This window comes from Neomonachus schauinslandi, chromosome 6, assembly GCF_002201575.2.
Source record: "Neomonachus schauinslandi chromosome 6, ASM220157v2, whole genome shotgun sequence".
Classification (NCBI taxonomy): Eukaryota; Metazoa; Chordata; class Mammalia; order Carnivora; family Phocidae; genus Neomonachus; species Neomonachus schauinslandi.
This window is the reverse complement of record NC_058408.1, coordinates 56,117,727-56,137,942: the sequence shown is the minus strand read 5'-3', so window position 1 is coordinate 56,137,942 and position 20,216 is coordinate 56,117,727. Positions and strand designations below refer to the sequence as shown.

Below are 20,216 nucleotides of genomic sequence, written 5' to 3'. Positions count from 1 at the left end.
CAGAATAACTAAAAAGTACTCACTTCAGCTCCAATGGTTTAACAAAAATCGAACTTGGGAGAAAATAAAGTTACACTGAGAAGGAAAATCAAATGGAAATTGTCTTAATATTGTGACCTTTGATAATAAGGTACTGAGAGTACATTTTAAACAGACAGACCAAGGTTGAGACGCTTATTCACTTATGCATACTTATTCCCTATGTACTAGCACACACTATGTACTATAAATACTTCATTCTTCTTTAATCCTCAGAAAAAACCCAATGTGATGACATGTAAACAAAGGTTCTCTTTCAAAGAAGTTACCTAGGAAAGCTATGCTTTCTCTTTAATGTTTACTAACATGTGTTTCATGTTCAGAGATGCTCAACCCAGAAAAGCATATTAAAGTTTCCGAGAAGACCCTGTAGCAGGAAAGTCTGTTTAATTCAGTGTATTCCCAACTCACTTATCAAAGAACCTTTTTTCATTAAGCAACTAATAATAATAAAAAAAAAAAGTTCCATGGACCACCACTGGGGAAAGTGAATTTATTCCAATGATGTTAACACTGCTGAAAAGAGTGTACTGGAATTTATTTTCCTGAGGGAGTCAGTTTATAAGCCACATTTTAAAAATATTACTTTGTGATAAAAGAAGATCTCTCTAATGTAGCTGTTAAGGCAAAACGGTATTTGCATATTGATAGCCCATATCAAAATTAGTATTTCTCAGTTAGACTTGTTATTCTTCAGACTTGACTCTTGGGAGACTTTATATGGCTCCAGAAATTAATCTTGTCCTCAAAAGCAAGGCAATTTCCTCCAAAGATGATACTTAAAGCATGTGTCATTGGCTTTGAATATAACACTGAAGGAGTTGCAAAATGTTTTGAGCGAGGACCCAGATCATTTAAAAAAAAAAAAAGTCTCCCAAAGTATTAATTTTAAAAGGGTATTAACCTTTAGACACATGTGTTCACTGACCAAACAAGTACTAACCACATGCCAGGTACTATGTTAACTTTTGAGGATAGACAAAGATGAGGAAGACAAAGCTGGTCCTTAAGCTTGAAGAGCTCCAAATCTTTTGGTAAAAACAGGCATACAAATATACAATTTAAAGTTCTTTCTGGGAAGGAGGGAGGCTTAACTGCATTAGAAAGGCTTAACTGAGAAGATGGTTTATAAATCCGCCTTTCATGAGCTGAGATTATTAGGTTAAGAAAGAAACAAATGCATTTGAGGCTGCTAAGGCACACGAAGAGGCAATAGATGGGTCCTGTTTGATATGATGAAAAATTGTGGTGTGCTAAGAAAAAACTGTGTATTGTAGAGTTAAAGGGGGGAACTTTGGAAAAATAGATTAAGGTCAAGTTAAATTCAGATTTTTCACATGGGTAATGAAGAACTTTACGAGTGGAGTTCAAAAGTAAATTTTTTTTTTTTTTTGTACACAAACAAGCAGATCACCATGATAAAACACACACACACACACACACATTCAGCTAAGATACCACTTCCACTGCCAGCATTTCATGACAACCCCAGATTTGGTTATATATCCTCTCCTGTCCCAATGCACATACCTTCATGACATTAATACACTGAATTATAATTTTATATTTCTTATTTACTTGTCTATCTCTCCAATTAGACTATAAACTCCTTGAGTATAGGGACTGGCTTTTTTATATATCTAGCACTTAACAGTATCTCTTAGATGATTAGAACTTGGCAGATGTTTGCATTATGAATGATTATGTGTAGTAAAAGAGACAGTAGACACAAAACGTTCAGCTATGAGACCGGGTGGATGGTACTTTTGTTATCCACTATGAATATAGAAGGTAGACTGTTTTTCAGGAGAGGATACTGGTCTTATCGAGTATCCTTTTGAATGTAATAATGATAAACTATCACTGTCTCCGTTTGTTGGAAACAACTATAGGCACTTTAAGTCCATCAGTACTTAACAACAATCATATAAGGCAGGAGGTCTTCTTTTCATTTTAATATTATGGCCATTTTATAGATGAAAGATTTTATGCTCAAGGGAGGTTTGATAACTTATCCAAGGTCCTGCAGCTTTTAAGTGGCAAAAGGTAACTTAAAATTCGGACTATTTGATTATAATGCTCTTTAGATAGGTGGAAGACATCCAGATGGCAGTTAGCAACAAATGCTTAGGACTCAAAGACATTTTGAAGATATTAAAAACTTAGTAGACAGTTGGTAGCTGATGTCATGGGAACAGATGTATTTTCCCATGTAGAGTGAATATGGTAAGATTGAAAAAGTACTAAGGAAAGTCCTAGAAACATCTGATATTTAAGTTAATAGAGAAGGAAGTTCTGATATGTTAAGTTCTTAGGAATCACAGCCTGACAAGTTAATAGAATTGTTTGCAAGATTCTACCTATATACTGATTTGGGGTCAACAGCTTCCATGAAAAATATCTTGCCTTCTAAAATTATTTTGAAGCTTGATATTTTTACATTATTTGAACATATGCTAGAAAAAAATACCTAAAGATGCATTTTTTTCTGAGTATGTGAAATGTCATTATCTATTGAAAACATTAAAAGGATACGTGTTTCCTTGATTATGACATCTCTTGTGGCTTGGTGGAAAACCATCTGGTAGAATACGTAAATTATCTGACATACAAATTCATCATCTTCTTGTTGAGCTGAAAGGAAGCAGAACACTTCAAATGAAAGAATACTATAGTTATATATAAAACTGAAAAACATTGACTGGAATAGTGGAGAATTAGAAAACTAAAAGTGACAGGAGACAGGTAAAGGACAACCAGTTTACATTATTTATAATACGTGGGTGGCATATGCAATTTATATCTTTATTTAGGTATTTTTTCTAAATTCCATGATGATCAGTGAAGAAATTTACACATATTTTCAGAAGTTTTAGTAATTTTGGTTACAGTTCAACTAAATAGGTTAAATTACTTTGAAAAACAAAGATAAAAAATAAGATTTTGAAAAAGAGAAATTATATCAGCTCTGTGTTTAAACCAGACTAATTGAGACTGTCTTAAAAGATCAGGTTGTACTTAGGAAGAACGGAAGGACAAGACTGGTTTAAGAACACAGTAACAGTGCTTCTCTGTAATTCTCACTATATTTTGCCAACAGGTACAAAGAAATTATTAAATTAACTTCTATGTTCCTAATGTGAAATGGCAACACTAGTTTACTAACACTTGTTTGTTTTTGGTTTGGTCCATGATAAGAATTTCTAAAGCAATTCTAATTTGTGAAATAAATCTGGTTCTGTCTGTGTAATATTAACTTTACATGAGAAAAACAGTTCTTAAAAAAAATCACACCTTCTGAATTCTAAGTTTTTGGTAGAAAAACTACTATAAAGGTGTATTATTCTTGAATAATGTTAACAAAATTAAATTTTACTTACTGTCATGAAATAATAAGTTATTACAGTTTTAATCAAATTGATTATAATAGTAAAAATAATGTTATATAATCACAAGGGTAATTAATAAATGCTTAATATCATACAGAGAATAATTTAACAGAACAGCTGATGTCCACTGATTAACATGCAACAGCAAAAGCAAACACTTACAGAAATCTAATTTTTAGGTACTGGTTATGAAATTTGACTTATTAATAGTTTTTTTGTCAACTCTTGACAACAGTTCAATGATATCTGTCAGACACAGATTTACGGGTCAATAGAGCATCTAACTAGTGGTGTAGAATAAATTGTGGGTCCCTTAAAGTCCAAAGGATTTCCTTTACCTACTTGCCAAGGTACCACTCTCCCAGACTACTTGGGCTAAAATTCCATTAATTACTCTCTTGGTATACAGGGTTCCCTCACTTAACCCCGAGTTTTAATCTTGAAAACCCATATATTTCTTTATTGTATTTTGTTATTGAAGTATAGTTGACATATGTTATATTCATTTCAGGTGTGCAGCAGTGATTCGACAATTCTATGTATCACTCAATGCTCACCATGTAAGAGTAGTCACCACCCGTCAACATATGTTATTACAGTATTATTGACTATATTCCCAGAAATCCATGTATTTCTTAAAAAGAGAAGTATACAGCTTCTGCTTATGATAACCTCATGGCACAGAACATTAAAACATAGTAAAACACTCTGAGCTGGCTCTGTCAGCTTGCTTTATACATATCTCAGCTCTCTCAATCATAATCAATGTGGAACAGCAATTCAGGAAGATGGGTCATTTGTTTCAACTTTCTCCAGCTCATCAGAAAATCCTCATTCTCACTCTGCCAACTACATTGTCTTCACTTACACCTCCCAACTATCTTTTAATTTTTTCTAATCTGAAAACTCCTGGCTGTGAGAAGGGTGGACCAAAGTAAATATATATATACTATACGTAGGAACACTTCAAATATGGAGGTATTATCTCTAGATGACCTATTAAAATGTATTATGTTGGGCGCCTGGGTGGCTCAGATGGTTAAGCGTCTGCCTTCGGCTCAGGTCATGATCCCAGGGTCCTGGGATCGAGTCCCGTATCAGGCTCTCTGCTCCTTGGGAGCCTGCTTCTCCCTCTGCCTCTCTCTCTCTCTGTCTCTCATGAATAAATAAATAAAAATCTTTAAAAAAAACGTATTATGTTAAGGAATTTACAAATCAAATTTTTAAAAATTCAAAAGAGAGAGATAGGCAAAAGACTTAAATAGGTACTTAACTTTATTAGCCACAGCTAACTGGCCAATAAATACAAACAGGTACTCAATTATTAGTCATTAGGGAAATGCAAATTAAAACCGCCACTCTACAATTAAAGAGACCAATAATGTCCAGATACGGGGGTGATATAGAAGAACTGGAACTTTTGCACATTGCTGGTGGGACTGAAAATTGGCACACTACCTTGAAAAACATATTGGCATTATTTACTAAAGCCAAACATATGTGGACCCTATGACCCAACAATTCTAGTCCTAGGCATATGTATAATAGGAATGAATACATATATTTACCAAATGAAATGTTTAAGAATGTTCACAGGAACATTATTTATAATAGCCCTTCTCCTATCAGAAAAAAACCAAAAAACTTCTATTGTCTACCAATAGTAGAAAGGATAAATAGTAGTATATTTATATAGCAATGAGAAGAAACACACTTTTTAACATAGATGAATCTCACATTATAATGTAAGGCAAAAAAAAACTGGATTCTATACAGTTCAAAGCCAAGCATAAGTAATCTATATGCAATAAAAGAAAGGATAGAAACCAATTTGGAGAGGGTGATAAGGATTGGGAGGTGACACAGGAGGGACTTTTAGGGTGATGGTGATGTTTCATTTCCTTATGTGAGTGGAAGTAACATGGGTGTGCTCATTTTGAAAAATCATTGAGCTATATGTTTATATGTTTCGTTATGTATGCTATACTTCAAAAAAGTCTATTAAAATAATACAAAATGCACATATATTATACCTGTACAGGAAAGATTGAGATTAGAGTGTCTTTTTAGGCTTCCCATACTTTGCAAAATTTCTATATTAAAGCTCTAACCCCAAATGTGACTTTAATTTGGAGACAGGTCTATAAGGAAGTAATTAAGGTCAAATGAGGTCATAAGGATGGAGTCCTGACCCCATAGGATTAGTATCCCTATAAGAAGAGATACCAGAGTGTTGAGCGTGTGTTTGTACTCTCTTGCTTGTGCTCTCTGCCCTGTGGGGTTGTGATGACACATCAAGAAGGTGAGCTTCTGGAAGCCAGGAAGAAAGGTCTTAGGAGGAACCAAACTGGCTGGCACTTTGATCTTGGACTTTCCAGCCTCCAGAACTATGAGAAAAAAAAAATATATATATATATATATATATATATTTGTTTGTTTAGGCCACCCAGTCTTTTTGTTATGGCAGCCTAAGTACACTAACACAAGGTTCTAGAGAACTTGACGATAACAGAATAACATTAGATTCAGATAGATTTTGAATACAATGTGGAAAACAATGAATCCTGGCCCCTTAAAAATAACACAAAGGTGAGGGAAAAACTCTATCCAGGCCTCATTGTCCAATACTGTAACCATAGCCACTGTGGCTAATTAAATACAAAATACAGATTCTTAGTCCCAACAGCCACATGCGTTGGGCAGCACAAATAGAGAACATTTTCTTCATTACAGAAAGTTTAGAGGACAATAATGGACCTAGGAGGGAATAGGATGCTTTGAATGAGCTTCCAAATGAACCTTCCTGATTAGAACTCAAGATATTAAAAAAAGGGTTTGCACAAGATAGGAGATCTGATTCAATCAACACAAAGCTCAACAGAAAGAAGAAAAGATAGAATATTAGTATTTCATGATTGCAGACCTTTTATATTTAAAAGTATAAACTAATATCCTGTTTATATATTAACATAAAAATAAATTAAAATAAATTATAATTTACCATTTAGCAATTCAATGAGTGCAGGGATTATCCCAGATTTGGCTAGCAGTGCGGCACAAGAGTCATCCATAGACACGGTTCCGATCATTATGACCACTTCTAAGACAAGGTCATCTTCTGCAGCACCTAGTCAAGTCAAGACCATAGAAAATTTTCACTGCAATGTCGTGATCCAAATCCATTTATATTACCAAAACTTCAATGCACAGAAGAAATACTGTAAGCTTCTAAATCAGTTCTTATGAATCCTTACTTAATATACTTATAAATTTGTCCTCTTCCCCACATTTCTAAGCTCAGTGAAGACAGGCCATAGTGGTGGGGGAGGGCAGTAGAGAAGTGAAGATACATCTTTGAAAATATAAATGAATGACAATGTAAACACAGAAAACAGAAGACTCAACTGAATGGCTCAAAGAACTTTCTGTGTGCATGTGTATGCATATATAGAGAGATAACGGTAATTTTAAAAAGAGAGGATAAAAAAATAAGCAGGATAGGGAAGGGAAACTAATATTAAGAAAACATACTGTTAAGAAAAAGCATACATACATATAAGAGGAGACCTAGTGACCACCTTTCTGGGAAGAAGAAACCAGAACTGGAGCTGAAACTCAAGGTGTAGGAAGAAAACGTGTGGCCTAATATAATACCGGTCAAAAAAACAGCTCAAGCAGCCTTATCCACAACAGAAAGAAATAACTTAATGATTATGCAAAAGGGAAATACTAAGCACAGACCTGGTTTTAGTTTATCCTTGAGGTACGGAACTAACTTGTACTCCTTAAGAACCAGTTCCCAGTCTAAGTCTGGAATGGTCAAATTTGCAAGAGTTCCTAAACATTCAATCACAAACTCCTCTTCCTCATCATTAGAGATCTGGGCTGCAAGGTCCCCAACATAATCCTAAATAAAAGAGAATTTTAATACAAATTTTGAAATATGATTTCTGCAGAAGAACCAATCTGATAATGTAAACCATAGGAAGAAAAAAAGAAGTATCAAACATGATTCTCGTTTTAATAATCTTAAACCAAATTGCTACAGGAGCCATTAGTTTCAAGTTATTTATTTATTTATTTATTTTTAGTAATCTCTACACCCAACACGGGGTTCAAACTCACAATCCTGAGATCAAGAGTTGCATGCTCTTCCAAATGAAGCCAGCCAGGTGCCCCAGAAGCCAATGGTTTAAAAGGCAAGAAAACTGGAGTGAGGATGGAAGGGTTAGGGGTAGGGATCATAAAACAAAAACAACTTTAAAACTTAGATTGGGATTTCTAGAAGCTAAACTTACAAGGAAGTTGGTAACAAAAGAAGCAACTTGGGTCATGATATTTGATAAGAGCTCAGTAAGAGTTTTATTTCCAAATGTAGCACTTTAAAGCTTTAATTCTCAGGCTATTTTAATAGACAGAAACAAAGAAACTATACTTACAATAAATAAATTTTTAGTTGGTCCATCATGCTGGGAAATATTCCTAATCATTTTCATCAGCAATGGATCCTTGAACTTCAGAGCCCTCTTCATGAGCATCTTCAGCCCATTTCCTACAAAAAAACAGAAGCCTCCTCCAATCGAATTAAGGTTCATTTAAGTTTAATGATTTTTTGTTGTTGTTTAAAGTTCTCAAAAACCCCCCCAATTTACACATGGTAAAATGCATGAATCTTAAGTGTATAATAAATTAATTTCGATAAATTTATGCTCCTGGGTAATTCATACCCGTATCAAGATATAGAATATTTCCATTCACTCCAGAAAGTGCCCCTTCTTAGTCAATTCTCTTCCTCAAATGTGATCGCTTCTCTTCTCCCTTTCCTCTTCCTCCTCCTGTTTTCCTTCTCTTTCTTCTTTTTATTTTTTTATTTTTTTATTTTTTATTTTTTTTTTTTAAAGATTTTATTTATTTATTTATTCATGAGAGAGAGAGAGAGAGAGAGAGGCAGAGGGAGAAGCAGGCTTCCCGCGGAGCAGGGAGCCCGATGCGGGACTCGATCCCAGGAACCTGGGATCATGACCTGAGCTGAAGGCAGACGCTTAACCATCTGAGCCACCCAGGCGCCCTCTTTCTTCTTTTTAAACATAGATTAATCTTACCTGTTCTAGAATTTCACATAAATGGTATTACACAGTATGTGCTGTTTTGTGTGTGGAATAGGCACCACAAATTTTAAAAATGTAAATACTTTTTGACCCAGAAAAGTTGTACTTCTAGGAATGTATTCTAAAAATATAAAAATGGAAATTTGAAAAGTTTCAGAGAAAGGAACATTACTACAGCATGGTTTGTTTGTTACAGAAAAGAAGTGGCAACAAATATCCAAAATATCTGATTAAATTCTAGAAAATCCCTTAATGGGTTATTTTGCAGCTATTAGCAATTATGTTTTATAAAAGTATTTAATCACATGGAATGAGATTCAAGATATTACTAACTTAAAAAAAAGTCACCATATATAGATAGAAAAACCCCATTTTAGTTTAAAAATATACAGAAGCATTGCACCAAAATTTTACCTATCATTATCTCTGGATAGCGAGAGTAAAGATTTTAATTTTTTCCTGTTTGCTCATTTGTCATTTTGTTTCTTTAAAACAAACATGTATACTTTTCAAATAAGAAAGAAACTATTTAGCAGACTCCAAAATATCATAATGCATGACAAGCTATCTTACTAAGTTATTATGGAAACAAATACCTAATATATATTTTTCTATTGAATTAATTATCTTACACTGTAACACACTGTTTTGCAAATAAAAAGTTTTGTTTAATCTAAAATGTTTTTAAAATTCAAATTTCAATTAAAGATAACAACCTGGTTTATAAAATGTTACTAAAGGGTGTTTCTACACATGATATAACAGTATTTATTCTGAATCTATACGACCTTCAAAGATGAGAGCTATTAATTTTTAAAACAATTTAAAAATAGGATTTACATAGCTAGTATAATTCTTAATTCCTAATTATTTCTTTTCCATTATTTGCCAGTTGACATGATAGAGGTTATCAATGAAGCTCAAAGGCACTAACCTTCACAGATAAGCTGTACATTCCTTTTGTTAGCAGCAAGATTAATGCAGAAAGAAATGAGTTCCAAATCAATTCGTTCATCTGAACATTCAAACAGCATCTTCATTAACTAGCAAAAAGCACAGGGAATATTTTATTCAAAAAAACAAAAACACCAGAAGTATTTTATTACAATGTATTATCTTAGATCCTATGTTGGGAATAATATAATACAATTATATTTCTACTCATAGAAGTGGTAGGCTGTCACTACTGACTAATTGAATGAATTAATGGTTAATGAACTACAAGGTGTTCGGCATTAAATATAAACTACCGAGTACAGTGGAGAATACAAGAGGAATATTAGATATAGCCTTTGCATTTAAGGAATTTAAAATACTGTGTAGAAGTAGAGCATTCTCAGCAAAGAAAACAGCTTGTGCACGGTTATAAGGTAAGGAAGAACAAAAGAAGGCAAACATGGTTGCAGTGAGTCAGTGTTCAGAGATAAAGGTAAAAGCCAGATACATGCAGGGTTTTGAAGTACATGTTAAAGATGTGGGGCTTCATTTTAAGGATAATGGGAAGCCATTAAAGGCTTCTAAATAAGTAAAATGTCAGGATAAGATTTGTGTTTCAAAGTGATCTGGCCAGTGTGGAAAATAGACTGAAAATAGAATAAGAAAATGTGGGAAGACCATCTAAGAAACTAGAGGAAATGTCCAGGTAAGATGATGACTACTTGTGCTAGGTGGGGCTGTGGGGATAGAGATAAAAGGTTGGATTAGAGATGTATTTAGGACCAAGAATCAAAATGGGATTTAATAAGTGACTAGATGTTGGGGTTAAGGGAGAGGAAGGGTCAAAAAGGACTCCCAGGTTTCTGTACTGAGCAACAACATGGATAGTGGAGCTAACATTTTCCAAACAAGAGAAACAAGAGTAGAACTTTAAAGGGAAGATAGTAATATTGGTTTTAAATATGTTGAGTTTAATAAGCTGCTTATGTGATAGTCTGGTGTAGATATTCAGTAAAAGTTATAAATGCAACCCTGAGTTTAGAAGAAATGTTTGCACTGGAGATTTAGGAATTGTCGTATGTGGTTGATGGACTGAAGCTGTAGGCTGGATCCAATCATTTGGGCATGGGTAGAAAATGAGAAAAGAACTCTATTAATGATAAGAGGAAGAGAAGGTAGGTCTGAAAAGCAGCAAACAGAAAAGTAGAAATCTAGGAAAAGGTAGGCTACCTAAGCCATCTATCAGTAACCTAGATTTGTCATGATGAGAGACAGTTGCTATATTAAAGGAGAAATGAACAAACTTTATGCTATAGGTTTGAGAAGCTAGTCTTCTATTATTGGTAAATCAGCAGATTAACTTAGTGTACATTATGCAAAGATATTTTTCTCGGGCGCCTGGGTGGCTCAGTCGTTAAGCATCTGCCTTCGGCTCAGGTCATGGTCCTGGGGTCCTGGGATCAAGCCCTGCATCGGGCTCCCTGCTCAGTGTGAAGCCTACTTCTCCCTCACCCACTTCCCCTGCTTGTGTACCCTCTCTTGCTGTGTCTCTATCAAGTAAATAAAATCTTTAAAAAAAAAAAAAAAGATATTTTTCTCTAAGTCAAATTGCTAAGACATAGGGAAGTCAATCCTACAATTCATTACCTTAGAATTTCTTATGTCATGTCTCAGAGCAATACCTTTTTAGATCAACATGCCTTTGTGAATCCAGCACAGTGCCTTATATATAGTAAGTGAATAATAACTATTTGTTGTCTGGTTAGACCGTATTCTGTTAAATCTTGTTTTATTTATTCTCTATGTTAGTTTCAGATAACTTTTAAGTTTCAAAAAGGATATGTGGTTAACATACAAAAATCAATTGCATTTCTGTGTGCTAGCAATGAACAACTAGAAATCAAAATTAAAAACACAGATCCGGAGCGCCCGGGTGGCGCAGTCCATTAAGTGTCTGACTTGGTCTCAGCTCAGGCCTTGATCTCAGGGTCGTGATATTGAGCATCATGCTGAGTCTGCTTGAGTTTCTCTCCTCTCCTGCTTCCCCCATAACTCTCTCTCTTTCTCTAATAAATAAATCAATCTTTAAAAAAATAAAGAATAAGGTAAAAACACAGATCCACTTAACAAATGCTCCAAAAAATTATACCTAGGTAGGTATAATCCTAACAAAACTATACTTTGGGGGTGCCTGGGTGGCTCAGTCATTAAGCGTCTGCCTTCTGCTCAGGTCATGATCCTGGGGTCCTGGGATCGAGCCCCACATCGGGCTCCCTGCTCAGCGGGAAGCCTGTTTCTCCCTCTCCCACTCCCCCTGCTTGTGTTCCCTCTCTCGCTGTGTCTCTCTCTGTCAAATAAATAAATAAAATCTTTAAAAAAACCCAACTATACTTCTATATATATACTATATGCTGAAAACCACAAAACACTATAGCAGGTGAACAGTTGGCAATGTATCACGCCTTTTTCCAGAGGGCAGCTCTTTAACCACAAATGTTGCTACTAATGCAATTTTTATATAAAGAATCATTAACACCAATAATATTACAGAATAAATTCTATGGCAAAACTAAAATAATCTTAATCTACTGGATATACATTTACCAGATTTTGCTACCTATCTATATATTAACTAACAATTAAAAGTAAATTATAAATTAATAAAAATGTAGATGGCAATCCTCCAATTAATATAATTAGTATGTTTTTCATACTCGAATTAAAAACTTCCTATAGATTTTTCCAAACTTTTATTTAGGCAAGAAATTTCTTTACAATAACAGAAATCTGTTACAAGCAAAATATGTTGCTATTTACTTGAAATTAACCTTGTAGTATGAAAATAGCCCTTACAAATGGGGTTAGAGGTGATCTGTTTAGAAGCCGAGGGGTTTTGTTTTTTGTTGTTTTTGGTAATTTTCATGTTAAATCCGTGAAGTATTCAGAAACTAGATTTTTAAAAAATAATGCACAGTTTTGAAATCTTATCCAACTATCCCCCACCCCCGCCAAACCAAGAGAAATCAGGACTAAATGTGAATGAAATGTATCATGATATAGAATTAGTTTTTCATAATAGGAAAGAGAAACACTTCAATTTTAATTAAAGCATTCACATTTTAAAATAATAGTTTTGTTCAAACTCCATGTGCAACATTACGTCTCTAATTTGATTGCTACCCATGGCACTTCAAAAGCTAAGTGTAATTGCTGACAACTAGGAAATATTAAAACTAGATTTGTTCTGTTTTAACTATGTCCATTGTCATCTTTTACTAATTTAACAGGAAAGCACTAAAAGGGCTTCAGCCTGTGCAATGAAGAGGCAATAGCGTTCAATCAGACAAGTCCCATATTGAGTATCAGATACCAAAGACCCATGACTGAAATCACTGTGTCTAGACTCTCTGGCACCTGACTTCACTTATTTACCAGTGACCAGAGGCCAACCCCCACAGCTCTCTGTATTCGCATACACCTCTACTGCCCCCATCCCCCCACCCAAACATCTTTGAATGATTATGGCAGAACTTTGCATGCCTCAGGAATCTCTTCTGACTGGCTACTCCCTAACTCTGCTGTTTGAAGTGATGCTCTGGTTTCTGAACTTCAGCAGATAATGGCAGGCAAGAGCAAAGGGGGCTGTCAGAAAGGACGTTTACCAGCATTCAGCTAAAAAGAAGCATGTAGATCAAAGAGGGGCCAAATAGGACAACTGTGGTGGAAAACATGTGGATCACTATGAAGATTCTTACACACTGTTCTATGGTAAAATATTAAATAACACCATGACATCATTACCTAAACATGTACTTTGATTGGCTATTCTAACACCAATAAATATTTTTATATGCATCTGGATGGCATTTACACGTATTTAAACAAAACATGCATCTTAGAAGTCTAAATAACAATGAACTGTTAATGTGTACTTTTAACTATTATTACAATACGACTATTAACTCCTGGTTATCCCTAAGTTTGCTTACCTGAAATAATTCACCCACTGAGACCATTAAGATCATATATAAAGTCAGACTTGCCCTGGACCCCAAATTTTACAGAATGGTAACATAATAGGGGAATAATTAGAATATACTGGATAATTAGAGGCACTACAGTACAAAAGAAGAAAAGCAATATAAAATTGGGAGAGATTATGAAACATATTGAACATGCAATCACCTACTTTGAGTGTTAAATAATTTATAAAAAATTCTAATTATAGATCTATCTTATAAAATACATATAAGAAAGGCAGTATTTAAACTGGACTATGAATAGATCCAAAATAATGTGAACGATCTAATATTTTACTAATAGTATCTTACTTTTGTAGAGTGTTGTATGGTTTATAAAGCTCCTTTACATAAATATCTAATGTAATTAAAGAATATGACCATACTCCACATATTTTTGAAATGAATATGGATGACTACTGAACCACTGCTTTCCTACTTTCAAAGTTATTTTAGGCTTTTCATTTGAAAATCATTTGCAATACCTGACAGTCTTTACTAAACAAAAATTAATGTGCATAATTTCAAAGTTAACCAAGTAATACATTAACTCTAAGATCCAAACCTCAGATACAGCTTTATTTAATAAGTAGGTTAATCAGTTGCTGTCACAAATAGTTTATTTACTTATTTTTTCAAAGATCTTTTATTTTGGGGCATCTGGGTGGCTCAGTCAGTTGAGCATCTGCCTTTGGCTCAGGTCATGGCCCCAGGGTCCTGGGATGGAGCCCCATGTTGGGCTCCCAGCTCAGCGGGGAGCCTGTTTCTCCCTTTCACCCCACTTGTGCTCTCTTTCTCTCAAATAAATACTTAAAAAAAAGATAAAAAAAGATCTTTTATTTTTATTTTTTAACGATTCATTCATTTATTTTAGAGAGACCAAGAGAGAAAGAGAGAGCATAAGCAGGGGGAGGGGCACAGAGAGAGAGAGAATCCTCAAGCAGACTCAACGCTGAGTAGGAATCCGAGGCGGGGCTCAATCCCAGGACCCTAGGATCATGGCCTGAGCTGAAACCAAGAGTCAGATGCTCAACCAACTGATCCACCCAGGAGTCCCGAGACTTCATTTTTAAGTAATCTCCACACCCAAGTGGGGCTTGAATTCACAACCCTGAGATCAAGAGTCACACACCCTATTGACTGAGCCACCCAGGTGTCTCAACAAATAGTTTAAAGCTTTACTAGTTTTAAAGTCATTGAGTAGCCACTATCTCTGAAAGGAGGATCTTTTTAACTTGGGAAGGAAGCTTGGAAACTGCAATTTAATCCCAGATTTCCTTTCTATGATTCTGTTACTCTATAATGAATTTGGCACTGGGTGGCAATCAAGCCATGTCAAGTTTTCCCTAAATATGTCAAAACTGAGCCCTATAAAGTACAAGTTACAGGATGGATAGCACTTTAGGACCAAATGTATTCAAGAGTATCATTTCGTTTCTCAAAATATGGCCTCATACTAAAAAGCTTCAGGATATTTATGATGTAATTTGGTAACGTCACCTCACTATTCCTATAAGAGTTGAATTTTTATAAAAAAAAATAAAGGATGTTGACTACTAAATAAGTTTTGGAAGATTTTGTTCATGAAATATAGTTCATTAATGTTCTGAAACCTCTCACTGCAGAAATGTTTTATGTTAGAAAATTATCCCCCCAAAAATGCACGAATATTGTTCTTGAAAAGGTATGGGAGAATTTTCTACAAAGTTTTCAATTGCAATAATAATGTGGCAGAAATAATCTAAACAGGCTCTTATTTCCACTCCTTTATTTAAAATAAAGTTTTATGTCTCATGTTTGAAATTATACATTTAAAAAGAGGATAATCCCAAATTGAAGAGTCAAAAAGTTTTCTGTCCCTTTTTATTTTATATTTATTTCTTTTTTATTTAGTGTTTTTTTCTTTAAAATCTAATCTGGATAAAAACAGTCAATCTAGACAAGAATATTATTCTTTTTTGGCTGCTCTCCAATTCATATCTTGTAGTCAATGAAGTTCTGACACTAAATGGGATTGGAAAAGGAACACCCTTTGAAACTGCAAAGCAGAAACCCTTGGAACATATGGAGTGAGAGTAAATCACCTGTAATCTCCCTTTGACACGGCTACTCTTTTATTGAAAACTTGTTTGACAAAGAGTTTGATTACACTTCGCATTGGCTACAGTCTGACATGTGTTATCTCTATAAGAAGCCTTGCCTTGTTAGATAAGATATGCTGTATATTCTTTGAAGAATATCTATTTCCTATAAACATAATTAGTTCATCCTCTTGATATAAAAAGCTAAGAAATTACCCTTGAGAGTTTATCAGTTTTTTAATTGCATGTGGATAAAGTATAAAATTCTAGAATAGTAAATTCAATCTTAGAACCATCTCACTAATTTGGAATGAATAAAAGATGGGCAATTGTAATAAAAAGAGAAATTATGGTCTATTTTTTACTACATATTATCTTTCAAGTAATATACACTTAATAACTCATATAAGGCTAACGAGGAATTGCTTATTAGGAGTCTTAAGAGGAATTACTTACTAAATGTAACTATTTATATTCCTCTAAAGTGTTTTCTTTTAATTTTATTATGTTAATCACCATACATTACATCATTAGTTTTTGATGTAGTGTTCCATGATTCATTGTTTGCATATAGCACCCAGTGCTCCATTCAATACGTGCCCTCTTTAATACCCATCACCAGGCTAACCCCTCCCCCTACCCCCTTCTCCTCTAGAACCCTCAGTTTGTTTCTCATAGTTCATCTCCTGCTCTGATATCCCCCCTTCATTTTTCCCTTCCTACAATCTTCTTTGTTTTAACATATAATGTATTATTTGTTTCAGAGGTACAGGTCTGTGATTCAACACTCTTCCACAATTCACAGCGCTCACCATAGCACATACCCTCCCCAATGTCTGTCACCCAGCCACCCCATCCCTCCCACCCCCCACCACCCCAGCAACCCTCAGTTTGTTTCCTGAGATTAAGAATTCCTCATATCAGTGAGGTCATATGATACATGTTTTTCTCTGATTGACTTATTTCGCTTAGCATAATACCCTCTAGTTCCATCCACGTCATTGCAAATGCCAAGGTTTCATTTGTTTTTTTTTTTTTTTTTTGATGGCTGCATAATATTCCATTGTATATATATACCACCTCTTCTTTATCCATTCATCTGTCGATGGACATCTTGGCTCTTTCCATAGTTTGGCTATTGTGGACATTGCTGCTATAAACATTGGGGTGCATGCATCCCTTTGGATCACTACATTTGTATCTTTGGGGTAAATATGCAGTAGTGCAATTGCTGGGTCATAGGGTAACTCTATTTTCAACTTTTTGAGGAACCTCCATACAGTTTTCCAGAGTGGCTGCACCAGCTTGCATTCCCACCAACAGTGTAGGAGGGTTCCCCTTTCTCCACATCCCCGCCAACATCTGTCATTTCCTGGCTTGTTAATTTTAGCCATTCTGACTGGTGTAAGGTGGTATCTCATTGAGGTTTTGATTTGGATTTCCCTGATGCCGAGCGATGTTGAGCACTTTTTCATGTGTCTGTTGGCCGTTTGGATGTCTTCTTTGGAAAAATGTCTGTTCATGCCTTCTGCCCATTTCTTGATTGGATCATTTGTTCTTTGGGTGTTGAGTTTCATAAGTTCTTTATAGATTTTGGATACTAGCCCTTTATCTGATATGTCATTTGCAAATATCTTCTCCCATTCTGTCAGTTGTCTTTTGGTTTTGTCGACTGTTTCTTTTGCTGTGCAAAAGCTTTTTATCCTGATGAAGTCCCAATAGTTCATTTTTGCCCTTGCTTCCCTTGCCTTTGGCAATGTTTCTAGGAAGAAGTTGCTGCGGCTGAGGTCGAAGAGGTTGCTGCTTGTGTTCTCCTTTAGGATTGTGATGGACTCCTGTCTCACACTTAGGTCTTTCAACCATTTTGAGTCTATTTTTGTGTGTGGTGTAAGGAAATGGTCCAGTTTCATTCTTCTGCATGTGGCTGTCCAATTTCCCAGTACCATTTGTTGAAGAGACCTTTTTCCATTGGACATTCTTTCCAGCTTTGTCGAAGATTAGTTGACCATAGAGTTGAAGGTCCATTTCTGGGCTCTTTATTCTGTTCCATTGATCTATGTGTCTGTTTTTGTGCCAGTACCATACTGTCTTGATGATGACAGCTTTGTAATAGAGCTTGAAGTCCGGAATTGTGATGCCACCAGCTTTGCTTTTCTTTTTCAACATTCCTCTGGCTATGCGGGGTCTTTTCTGGTTCCATACAAATTTTAGGATTATTTGTTCCATTTCTTTGAAAAAAGTGGATGGTATTTTGATAGGGATTGCATTAAATGTGTAGATTGCTCTGGGTAGCATTGACATCTTCACAATATTTGTTCTTCCAATCCATGAGCATGGAACGTTTTTCCATTTCTTTGTGTCTTCCCTCAATTTCTTTCATGAGTACAGATTCTTTGCCTCTTTGGTTAGATTTATTCCTAGGTATCTTATGGTTTTGGGTGCAATTGTAAATGGGATTGACTCCTTAATTTCTCTTTCTTCTGTCTTGTTGTTGGTGTATAGGGATGCCACTGATTTCTGTACATTGATTTTATATCCTGCCACTTCACTGAATCCTTGTATGAGTTCCAGCAGTTTTGGGGTGGAATCTTATGGGTTTTCCACATAAAGTATTATATCATCTGCAAAGAGTGAGAGTTTGACTTCTTCTTTGCCGATTCGGATGCCTTTTATTTCTTTTTGTTGTCTGCTGTGGCTAGGACTTCTAGTACTATGTTGAATAGCAGTGGTGATAGTGGACATCCCTGCCGCGTTCCTGACCTTAGGGGGAAAGCTCTCAGTTTTTCCCCACTGAGAATGATATTCGCTGTGGGTTTTTCATAGATGGCTTTTATGATATTGAGGTATGTACCCTCTATCCCTATACTCTGAAGAGTTTTGATCAAGAAAGGATGCTGTACTTTGTCAAATGCTTTTTCTGCATCTATTGAGAGGATCATATGGTTCTTGTTCTTTCCTTTGTTAATGTATTGTATCACATTGATTGATTTGCAGATGTGGAACCAACCTTGCATATGCCTCTGAAGTGTTTTCTTAATGTGGTATTTTTATTGTTTACTCTATATCCTAAAAAAGCAATTTTGCTTTTTCTATTTTAGAAAACCATTTTATAAAAAATAATGTAATATTAAAAACCAGCCCAACCAGGATTCCAATCATCAGATATTCAAATTAGTGGAGCTCAGTTTAATAAAGATTGATGGCACAATAGTGAATCCATGAATGTAAATTCCCTAAGAATAAAATGTGTTTAATATGTATAGAATCTCTACCCTTACAACATAATGCATATAACAAAATCACTAAACTCCTTCAAGACAAAGAGACCTAACATATGAAATATATCAAGCAACTGAGTCATAGCAAAATCTTTCTTAAGAACAGTACTATGAAGATAAAAGAATTTTGATAAAGCATTTTCCCATCTGAGAACACAAAGCATTTAAAATCATTGAGCATAAATATAACGAAAGGGCAAAGTTAGGAAATATTTGTAATATCAGAAAGAATTAAAATAGTTATATTTCATATTTAGATCTCATTTATTTTATTTATTTATTTTTTAAAGATTTCATTTATTTATTTGACATAGAGAGAGACAGCGAGAGAGGGAACACAAGCAGGGGGAGTGGGAAAGGGAGAAGCAGGCTTCCGGCCTAGCAGGGAGCCTGAAGCAGGGCTTGATCCTAGGACCCTGAGATCATGGCCTGTGCCAAAGGCAGTTGCTTAACCAACTGAGCCACCCAGGCGCCCCTAGATCTCATTTATTAATCCTAAAACTATTAACATGCTAATGGAAAAATTGGTAAAGGACATGAATAATTTATAAATAATGTGGATAATAAACATACAAAAAAGTTCAACCTCATCAATATTCATGGCAATGCAAATAAAAAAAGACACTCCGTTTTTAGAGAAATGATATTAGTCCATATTGCTAAAAGTGAAATGCTAGGAAACTGCCCACATGTCCATCAACAGATGAATGGATAAAGAAGATATGGTGTGTAGGTGTGTGTAGGGTGTATGTGTGTGTGTGTGTGAGTGTGTGTGTGTGTGTGTGTGTGTGTGTGATGGAATATTACTCAGTCATCAAAAAGAATGAAATCTTGCCATTTGCAATGACATGGATAGAACTTGAGAGTATAATGCTAAATGAAATAATTCAGTAAGAGAAAGACAAATGATTTCACTCATATGTGGAATTTAAGAAACAAAACAAATGAGCAAAGACAAAAAGAGAAACTGATGGTTACCAGAGGGCAGGTGGGTGGGGGGATGGGTGAAATAGGTGAGAGGGATTAAGGAGTGCACTTGTGGTGATAAGCACTGGGTGATGCATGGAATTGTTGAATTACTATTGTACATCTGATATAACACTTTATATTAACTATACTGGAATTAAAATGAAATAAAAGAAAAAAGTGAAATGCTAGTTGGAAATACAAACATGCCTTCTTAGAAGGTAATATGTCAAGTACAAAAGTGTTCATACCTTTTGACTTCGTAATTCTACTTTTAGGAATTTAAAGAAAAAATCAGAGATGTGGATAAACATTTACATACTATGATATTTATTCCACATTATTTCATTTGTTTATATATGTTTACTTACATCTATTTTTATGTGATAAACTGAAAAAA

The 20,216-nt window shown here is 34.9% G+C and overlaps 1 protein-coding gene across 1 annotated transcript in view; it reads right to left on the bottom strand.

The window, feature by feature from the left end:
- KIFAP3 (kinesin associated protein 3) overlaps positions 1 to 20,216 on the bottom strand; it is a 185,583-nt gene that overhangs the window by 52,521 nt on the left and 112,846 nt on the right. The window contains exons 12-16 of the mRNA XM_021682645.2: positions 9,471 to 9,579; positions 7,868 to 7,980; positions 7,170 to 7,335; positions 6,430 to 6,555; positions 2,575 to 2,673 (exon numbers count right to left, since the gene is read on the bottom strand). Coding sequence (XP_021538320.1) covers positions 2,575 to 2,673; positions 6,430 to 6,555; positions 7,170 to 7,335; positions 7,868 to 7,980; positions 9,471 to 9,579 — 613 coding nt within the window. The remainder of the gene's footprint in view (positions 1 to 2,574; positions 2,674 to 6,429; positions 6,556 to 7,169; positions 7,336 to 7,867; positions 7,981 to 9,470; positions 9,580 to 20,216) is intronic.